General features: G+C 35.2%; 1 protein-coding gene across 1 annotated transcript in view; it reads right to left on the bottom strand.

Annotated features, from left to right (window-relative positions):
* LOC122089508 (major allergen Pru ar 1-like) overlaps positions 1–211 on the bottom strand; it is an 867-nt gene extending 656 nt beyond the window's left edge. The window contains exon 1 of the mRNA XM_042659263.1: positions 11–211. Coding sequence (XP_042515197.1) covers positions 11–128 — 118 coding nt within the window. The 5' untranslated portion in view covers positions 129–211. The remainder of the gene's footprint in view (positions 1–10) is intronic.
* Positions 212–10,999: the final 10,788 nt, after the last annotated feature.

The following is a 10,999-nucleotide window of genomic DNA, read 5'->3' as shown; positions in this document are numbered from 1 at the left end:
TCAATGGATTTGATCTTGTCAGGAACGATCTTGGGAAGTAGGTTGTGTGCATCAAGGATTGCAGCCTTGAAAAGCCTAGCAGGAGGAATTGGGCAACTGAACTCATTGCTAATGGTAGTCACAGCCATTTTTTGCTAAAGCAAAAAAATGATGCAGAGAAGAAAGAAGGGAATAAAATTCTCAATAGGGCAGGACAACTTTAATGTTGGGTTGATGTGAATGCCTTAGTGCCTAGCACTGGATGGTATTTATAAATGATCAGAGAGGTTCAGGAACTGTTTGGTCTAAACAAGTCCTTAGACCATAGAAAATCGATACTCCCTTGTGCTTATCTTTATGGTTCATATAAATTAAGATGTTGGATACTCCAACTTAGAAATGAAGAGAACACATAGTTTGAATTTGACCATATAATTGGGGTGGTGGGGGGCCAAGAGGGGTGGTTTGAATAATCCCATTTTGTCCTTTTCCAAGATGAACAAAACATGTTCTTAGTTTTCTTAGTTCAATATGCCATATTGGTCCGATTTGGTGTCCAATGTTGGTTTAATTCATCGGTTTATCAGCCGCCGGTCTGGTTTCTATAACCATGGCCTTCGTTCAATATGGGAATCAAGATGTGAATATCCGATTTCTTAGAGAATGCGACCTCTAATTTTTACATCCAATGGAAATTAAATGTACAACAGCTCTTTTTAATATGGACTCTTCCTTTAATATTATTATATAATTTTTTTAAAATTTATCAAAGAATAAGTTTTCTCCAATGAGAAAATTTTGCTATATGAGTTTGATTTTAGTCAATGTTGATGAGTAAAATATGCCATATTCATGGATCTAGTGAGGCAACATTTCCTTCTTCTCGCCCTTATTCTAACTTACTACTTTCATTCATAAAATTCATATCCTAGAAATATTCTAGAAGCCTTAGATAACAACGTCCAATAGTCTTGTGATTTCTGAAAAATGTCACATGTAATTTAGATTAAAAAAATTGTATAAATGTGTGATTCAGATTTGTTTGTGATTTCTAGAAATATCATATTTTATGTTATATAGATAACAAAATATTTGTATTAAATTAGTTATAATTTATGAAATATTCTTGAAGGCACCCTTAATTTATGAAAATTATATGCCACTTCGTTTAGTATACAAAGAAGGTAGTGATTCAAGGCGATGGGATTAATTGTAAGATGAGTAGTAAGCAAAGGAAAAGAAAACAGTGAAGGTTGGTAAGGACAAAACCATGGGGCAGAAAAAAGATGTTGTGGGAGTTTAACATAGACATGTGCTATGGAGCGGTGATTTAATTAAGGTTACTATCTTTAGAGTCAAAGTACCAGAGACGGTGATTTTGATGGTTTATGGATTCAATAAGCTAAACTCTATTGAACTCCTCAATCAATATCAGCCAACAACATGTTTTTCTTTTTGTAAGAGAACATAAACAACATTTTCCATTGAAATGATTCCATTATTTTTGTAGCTTCTAGCAAGGGTGTCAATTTGGGATCAAAATTGGGAATTGTCCAATTAAAACTCGATATCGAATTGTCTCATTAATAAATGGGATAGGACGGTATTGAGATCTGATTTTGGTACCGAATAATAAATGGGGCGAGAAGGTTTGAGACGAGACTCCTAATGGGACCAATACCGAAATACCAATTAGGTACAAGATAGATCCATAACTGCCAGTACCGTTTCAAAATGTATATTTTTGTTCTATTGCTCAATTTTATGGCTATAGTTTGATATATTTGGGTGGTATTTTCTCTAATAGTGGTTTTAGTTGATGGATCTTTGGTTCTATTACTATAAACTTGTTTAGTGATAACACTAAAGCTATTCCGGATTTGTTTATGAGACTGTCGTCAATTTGTACTTTATTTAGAAGTTTACCTGTGATCTGAGATAGTTTGAAGAATTAAAACCATGAAATTGATATGGTTTTGTATTTTAGTTTGTTATATAAACTAAGGTACTTTGGATCTCATGACAATGAAAAATCCACAAAACTAAGGGAATCATCTCATTAGGAACCATTGAAGGTTTTCTCCCTTTTCCACAGTCCTTGAAACCGTTTAGGAATCGGTACCGCCCCATCCCACTAGTAAATGGGATTGGGATCTAGGTTTGTTCCCATTAATTAAACGGGACGATACTGGGATTGGCACCTTTGGTACTGGTACCAGTTGATACCCATCCTGAATATTGAAACCGTCTCGATTGACACCCTTAGGTTCTAGAAAAAAAAATACTTGATTGATTGAATAGCCCAACGATAGGATAATCCCTTAATCAATGGGAAATATTTATGGGAAGACTTTACAAAATATCATAGAAGGGACATGAATAAGAAAGGAAGCTTAATTATGCTATATTTAGTAATGAAGGATGGGGTTTTAGCAGTTAATTGAGCATACAATATAGGGGCGAAATAGGGCCGGGTTGGCCCTGATAGGCCCCGATTTTCATCTAGATTTGGTGGAACCTGATTGACCATGTTTTTGCCATTTGTATCCTATGCATTGATGATGATGATGATGATGATGATATGCAATTAAAATTATTGAAGTGCGCTTGATTAAATGAGTATTCACATCTAATGCCCTAATCATACTTAAATATCAATAGATCATACAAAATTAATTATCCATCTCCAAAATCCATTTAAGTATGTCAAAGAGAGATAAATTCTTTTTTTTTTTTTTTATTGGTAACGAGATAAATTCCATGTCCTTAGGAAATATAGCATAAAATCTAGTTAAATATAACACAGTAAGTCAATAATACATTATATAAATCAGGGTTAAAATTAGGCTGGGCTGGCCGGGTTGGACTCAGCCTTAGGCCTCAACCTAGGTCGGGCTCAGCCCAACCCTGACTCAGCGTCAGAGTTTTTCAATCCTAACCTGCACTCAGAATTAGAGTTTTTCAATCCTAATCCTCTCTCAAGGTCAAGAATCTAAGCCCAACCCATGTTCGGGCTCAGGATGGGGCCATGGTGGGTTCGGGCCAATAGGCCAAACTTACACCTCTGAATTATAATAAATTACATTGCTTTCTTGATGTACCAGTGACTACTAGCAATGAAGAATACATTAAGGCTCAAAGCCAATTACTTGAACAAATTCCAATGCCCTGGATGCCATCGTCAAGAACATTAGCCTATGATGAGCAAGGATTTAATTATCAGGAATCGGGCTATATCAGCTTGGATCGGTGTAAAAAACCCATATTTCTAATAAAAGAATTGGTTTTTGATGATTTTACCCTTGATCAATATCGGTACATGGTCCATCATTGCCCAGGTATCAATATCAGTCTCGATTGATATTGATATGATCGGGACGATCCAATATCAATACTTAGAACCCTGATGATTATATGAAATTGGCTCCATTCTATTGCACTTGAGACGATCAAAGCATGTTTACATTCAAGATACATCTTGCAAATGGTCCAGTGGAGACATTTGTAAGCACATTTTTGTCTCTAGTTGATATAAAATATATGAATATAGATACTACCAATATTTTCTATTATACATTCATGATATTGACGTCAATCACATAAGAAAGTCGGGCTCAAGTCATGCTGATTGGGGTGTCTAACACCTTTCCCAAATCATACGTTGAGGTGCACCTAAACAATGGTTTGATTAGTCCCTTTTGAAACATATTTGGAGTTAGTTACGGGTCCTAAGCCTTAACTTAGGTGGCAACTCCTTAAAGATCACTGTTTTATTTCTTTTACTCCCGAGAGCTCAGGATGGGTCAGAGGCCGGCTTAATGATTTTCTCTTGATGAGACGGTTCTCACAAGGATTTGTTTGTATTCAACCGCACAGATATTTGCTTCAAATCTCTCTCTTTAATCCCATATCTTCGCCACTTCAGTTGTTCCTCAATTGTTTTGTTGATTCCTTCCATGTTTGACATGCATGCTGAATTAATCATTTTTTTTTTTTCAATCCAATTGTGCAGTAAAACATTTCGAGAAGTGATGTAAGTGGTTTAATTTCTTTTTTTTTTTTGGTTCTAAATGTTAGAGGAGTGATGCAAGTGATTCAACCTCTTCTCAAACAAGTATGATGTTTATCTTACCCAATTAAAACATGAATCCAAAAATCACTTATCATGAAATAGATTTTTTCTTTACGTGTGCAAAACTCATTCTCAAAAGTTAACTGTTCAAAAAATTAAGGGTGCCTAAATACATTTAAGTCTTTACATTAGATTATTCACATAGGGGATTATTAATTCCTCCTTCCATGTAGGACACTAACACAATTGGCCATTTTGGTCCGATGTAATATCCAATGTTGCTTTAATTCAATTGATCAACCACCGATCTTATTTCTATAACTATGGCCTACATTTTATTTTCGAATCAAGATGTGAATATCCTTTCTTAGTGTTTAATAGTGTAAGTAGCTCAGCTCATCTATAGAGAATGCAACCTCTAATTTCCACATCCAATGGAAATTGAATGTATGACAGCTCTTTTAAATACTTTCATGTAAGTTTGTCTACTAAGAATATTTTGTTGTTTAAGGGTCTTTGATGATAACAAATTATTTCTCCCAATAAGACATGATAAAGGGGCGAATTTTTTTTTAATATATATTATCATATAGTTTAATTTAGTCAAGGTTGATGTGTAAAATATGGCATTTTTTGGGATCTAGTGAGGCAACTTGTGTCTTCTTATCACGTTGTTTGCTCTAAATTATTATTATTATTTTTTAAAAATCATAAAATTAGTCAATTCTAGAAGCTACCTTAGGATAATTTTGAGCTAATAATGGGAATTGATATGTCTTGATCATTATTTATAGGTTGATGGCAAAACAAAACATAAAAAAATAAAAATAAAATAAGGAATAATAAGAGGTGCAAATGAGTATGACCATATGAGGGGTGCATTTTTTTTCACTAAAAGATTATTTCATTAAAAAGAGGAAAGAACAAAAAAGCTCAAAATAAAGAAAGACAGGCCGAACCCACTAGAGCAATTTGAACCCTCCACCTTTGGCATGGTCATCAGTATAAATAACAAGCAGTGCCTTAGTAGAATGGATGTCTATGCCTATCCAATACATCATTTTCCAAGTAAACAACTATGTGTTTTGGGAAAGACACCAACAATTCTGAAACCCCAGATTTGGAAGCTTTCTTAGCAAGGAAATCCGCAATCGGATTTGCTTCACGAAAGCAGTAAAAGATCTTCCAGGGAATAGACTCCAAGAAAGGGAGGACAAATAGCCATCTTTGGAGAATGAACTACGGAATATGATTACTCTGTACTGTAGACATCACAGCAGCCGAGTCCGATTCAAAGTACCAGAGACCATGATTTTGATGGTTTTTGGATTCAATAAGCTAAACTCTATTGAAATCATCAATGAATATCAACGAACAACATGTTTTTCTTTTTGTAAGAGAACATAAAAGAACATTTTCCATTGAAATGGTTTCTTTATTTTTGTAGCTTCTCGTAATGGTGTCAATTTGGGACAAAAATCGAGAATGGCGATATTACTCTACCACTCTATACATGGAGGCTTGATAAGTGTCTTCACTTCATCAAATTCAAATCAAAGAAATTTAGTACTAGCACGTATGGCTATGGATGCTGCAACTAGGCTTTCTGCAATTGCCACCGAAATGGGGCAACTGCAAAATGAAATTCAAGAGCACCGTAGAGTGCTAAACTGCTTTTTGAGAAGTGTTAGAACAATGGATCCTGCAAGGAAAGAAGCGCGCATTCGCGCTATCATCGTCCTGCTAAAACTCGATATCGAACCGTCCCATTAATAAATGGGATGGGTTGCTATTGAGATCTGATTTTGGTACTGAATAATAAATGGGACGGGACGGTTCTGAGACAAGACTCCCAATGGGACCAGTATCAAAATACCAATTAGGTATATGATAGAACCAGAACTGCCAGTACCGTTTCAAAATATATAAATTTTTTCTCTTGCTCAAATTTTATGGCTATAATTCAGTGATATTTTCTCCAATAGTGGTTTTAGTTGATGTACCTTTAGTTTTATTACCATAAGCTAGTTTGGTGACAGCACTAAAGCTATGCCGGGACTTGTTTATTAGATTGTCGTTTGTACTTTCTTTAAAAGTTTACATGTGATCTTAGATAGTTTGAAGAATTAATGCCATGAAATTGATATGGTTTTGTATTTTAGTTTATTATATAAACTAAGTTACCATAGATCTCATAATAATGAAAAATCCACAAAACTAAGAGGCGAATCATCTCGTTAGGAACCATTGAAGCTTTTCTCCCTTTTCCACAGTCCTTGGAACTGTTTAGGAATTGGTACCGTCCTGTCCCGCTAGTAAATAGGACTAGGATATAGGTCTGTTCCCATTAATTAAATGGGACGATACTGGGATTGGCACCTTTGGCACCGGTACCAATTGATACCCATCCTGAATATTGAAACCGTCTCGATTGACACCCTTAGGTTCTAGAAAAAAATACTTGATTGATTGAATAGCGCTACATGAGGATATGAATAAGAAAGGAAGCTTAATTATGCTATATTTAGTAATGACGACTAGGGTTTTAGCAGTTAATTGAACTTACAATATAGGGCTGAAATAGGGCCAAGTTGGCTCTGATTGGCCCTGATTTTCATTTGGATCTGGCGGAACCTGATTGATCATACTTTTGCCATTTGTGTCTTATGTTAAAAAAAAAAAAAAAAAAAAAAAACACCACAATATGCAATTAAAATTATTGAAGTGCGCCTAGTTAAATGATTATTCACATCTAACGCCCTAATAGTACTTAAATATCAATAGATCATACAAAAATAATTATCCATCTCCAAAATCTATTTATGTCAAACAAAGATAAATTCCATGTCCTCAAGAAATATGGCACAAAATCTAGTTAAATATAACACATTGAGTCAATAGCACATTATATAAATCGTATTCTATAAAACAGGGTTAAAATCGGGCTAGGCTAGGCTGGGTTGGACTCAACCCTAGGCCTCAACCTAGGTCCGGTCTGACCCAGCCCAACCTTGACTCAGGGTCAAAGTTTTTCAACCCTAACTTGCCCTCAGGATCAGAGTTTTTCAACCCCAACCCTCCCTCAGGGTCAACAATCTAAGCCCAACACATGCTCGGGCTCAGGATGGGGCCATGGCGGGTTCGGGCCGACAGGACCAAATTTACACCCCTAAATTATAATAGATTACATTGCCTATTATGGCTCGAAGCCAATTACTTGAACAAATTCCAATGCCATGGATGCCATCGTTAGGAACATTAGCCTATGATGAGCAAGGATTTAAACATCAGGAATTAGGCTGTATCAGCTTGGATCGGTGTAAAAAACCCATATTTCTAATAAAAGAATAGGTTAGATGATTTTACCCCTGATCAATATGGGTACATGGTCCATAGTTGCCCAGGAATCAGTATTAGTCTCGATTGATATTGATATGATCGGGCTGATTCAATACCGATACTAAGAACCCTATTGATTATACGAAATTTGCTCCATTCTACTACATTTCAGACGATCAAAGCATCTTTACATTCGAGATACATCCTGCAAATAGTCCAGCGGAGACATTCGTAAGCATATTTTTGTTTCTAGTTGATATGAAGTATATGAATACAGATACTACCAATGTTTTCTATTTTACATTCATGATATTAACGTCAATCACGTAAGTAAGTCGGGCTCGAGTCATGCTGATTGGGATGTCTAACACCTTCCCCAAATCATAGCTTGAGGTGTACCCAAACAATGGTTTGATTAGTCCCTTTTGAAACATATCTGGAGTTAATTATGGGTCCTAAGCCTTAACCTAAGTGGTAACTCCTTAAAGATCACACTGGCTTATCTCTTTTCCTCCGAAGGGCTCAAGATGGGTCAGAGACTGAGAGGCCGGCTTAATGATTTTCTCTTGATGAGATAGTTCTCACAAGGCTTTGTTTGTATTCAACAGCACACATATTTGCTTCAAATCACTCTTTAATCCCATATCTACGCCTCTTCAATTGTTTTTTTTTTTTTTGTGTGTGTGTGTTAATGGTCAGCAAAAGTATAATACTATGTAAAAATAGAGAATGATACAAAAAGAACCTTTTGAGAACTTATTCCATCTTCGGCATTGCCATCAGTAAAGAAAAAAAAGAAAGCAAAATGAAATCAAAAGATTACAAGAATCTGAATCTAGGCCTATTCTGGCAATCCCATTGTAGACCAGAAATAATAAAGTTCGGAGCAACTTCCCATGTGTTTGAGGAACAACTTGTAGCAGCATGTTTTGTCAATTTATCAGCAGCTGAATCTATCTTTCTGTAGCAGTGAGTTATCACCCATTCCGAGCTATCGAGGTAATGTCTGAAGAATCGCCATTGTTGCTGAAAACACCAAGGGATTTTTTGATTTATTATACAGGTCACTACTGATTGGGAGTCACACTTAATCCATAATTTATTGTAGCCTCTCCCAACCATAAATTTCAGACTATGAAAAAAGGCTGCAAGTTCAGCCATGAAATTGGAGCAAACACCTTCATATATAGCAAAGCAGATCCTATTGGATCCATTCCCATCCCTGATAATACTGCCGGCTCTTGAATGACCTGGATTTCCAAGGGAACATCCATCTATGTTGAACTTGAAAAATCCATTAAATGGGGCCGCCCAGCGTAATTCCTGAATACTCCTAGCACGAGGTAGGGATGTGGATAGGTTCAGCATTTTTGTCAAGAGAAGATCTACAACTGATTTAACTTGCACTGGTTGAACCACTAAGAAGTCACTGAGGTCCTTCAAAATTAATTTATGAATCTTGGGTTCAGTCATGGAGGTCTCATCAAATCTTCTGTGATTTCTCTCTTGCCATATGTGGAACGGAATAAAAATGACCAATGGAAGCCACAACCTATTACAGTGTAATTGTTTATTATACTGCCCAATTGTTTTGTTGATTTCTTCCATGTTTGACATGCATACTGAATTAATCATTTATTTTTTTTCTAAATGTTGGAGGAGTGATGTAAGTGATTCAACCTCTTCTCAAAAGAAGTATGATGTTTCTCTTACCCAATTAAAACACGAATCCAAAAATCAATTATCATGAAATAGATTTTTTCTTGTGCAAAACTCATTCATAAAAGTTAACTGTTAAAAAAAATTAAGGGTGCCTAAATACATTTAAGTCTTCACATCAGGTTACTCACATATGGAATTATTAATTCCTCCTTTCATGTAGAACACTAACACAATCGGCCATTTTGGTCCGATTTAATATCCAATGTTGCTTTAATTCAATTGCTCAACCACCGATCTGATTTCTATAACTATGGCCTACATTTCATTTTCGAATCAAGATGTGAATATCCTTTCTTAGTATTTAATAGTGTAAGTAGCTCAGCTCATCTATAGAGAATACAACCTCTAATTTCCACATCCAATGGAAATTGAATGTATGACAGCTCTTTTAAATACTATCATTAAGTTTGTCTACTAAGAGTATTTTGTTGTTTAAGGGTCTTTGATGATAACAAATTATTTCTCCTAATAAGACATGATAAAGGGACAAAATTCTTTTTAATATATATTATCATATAGTTTAATTTAGTCAAGGGTGATGTGTAAAATATGGCATTTTTTGGGATCCAGTGAGGCAACTTGTGTCTTCTTATCACGTTGTTTGCTCTAAATTATTATTATTATTATTATTTTAAATTCATAAAATTAGTCAATTCTAGAAGCTACCTTAGGATAATTTTGAGCTAATAATGGGAATTGATATGTCTTGATCATTATTTATAGGTTGATGGCAAAACAAAACATAAAAAAAATAAAAATAAGAAATAATAAGAGGTGCACATGACTATGACTATATGAGGGGTGCATTGACATATAAGGGAGCAGTAGAAGGTTGAATGATCAAATTGACGTGGAAATTTGACGTCGTTTGTTTGGATAAAAACAAAGAAGAAGCTCTAGAAATTATTTTTCGGTCTCCTAATTTAGCTGTTGAGGAATGTAACAAAACATTACTTTCACAAATAGAAGAGTTAAGAATATGTTTGGTGGCAAGGGATATTTAAGGGGGAGTGAAGTGAAAATTTCATGCTTAACTTTTTTTTTTCGGATGAATGGTTAATTATATTAAAATGCGAAGAAAAGAAAATTATAAGGCTAAGATGCCATCAAGAGGAACTAGGCCCCAGACCAACAACGAGAAAAAGAAAAAAAATATCAAGTCAAGTACCAAATAAAAATGCTCATATTGTGATCATCCAAAAGGCATCAAATTTTTCACTCAGATAAACGAAGAAAATAAGGGGCAAAGAGAATACAATGACTGCTCTCTCTATGCATAGTAGAGATTTGAGTGTCTTCTCAAAGAAGCTCCTTCTGAATTTCCTCAGTATCTTTCAACTTAGGATCTTTCACTTGAGAAGTATCAACTAAGGAGGTTGCACGTCAATCCAAAATATGAAGGAATGAATTTCTCTCATCTGACTCCAATTTGACTACACATCGAATGGAATTATCATCCACATTTGCAGTCCAAGTCTCAACATCATCTAGTTGGACTAACTAATTATCAATCGATCATAGAGGTTTCATTGTCGAGATTACAATACTCCAAAAAGATTCGTCTTGCCCATGGAGAGGGGGCTGGTGATATGGTTAATGCTTCTTCTTCTTTTTTTTTTTTTTTCTCTTGAGTTTAACATCATTAGAAGAGAATAAATCTTGGATCCATTCTTCAGCCTTATCTTCCATATCTCAATAAGCCACCATAGGAGCCTCCTTTTCTTCCATATCTTAAGTGACAAGCTTGTCATCTGATTGATTAGAGTCCAAATTAGTAACACCATGTGCCAAATCCAAGTAAGTTGTAACCAGATAAGATCTAGGCACCTTCTCTTTTAAAACATGAGTTGTAACCTTTCCTTCCTTAGAGTAATAACAAAGGGTTTT

The sequence above is a fragment of the Macadamia integrifolia genome, chromosome 9 (assembly GCF_013358625.1).
Source record: "Macadamia integrifolia cultivar HAES 741 chromosome 9, SCU_Mint_v3, whole genome shotgun sequence".
NCBI classification, from domain to species: domain Eukaryota; kingdom Viridiplantae; phylum Streptophyta; class Magnoliopsida; order Proteales; family Proteaceae; genus Macadamia; species Macadamia integrifolia.
Note: the sequence above shows the minus strand (reverse complement) of the source record. Positions and strands in the feature narration are given on the sequence as shown.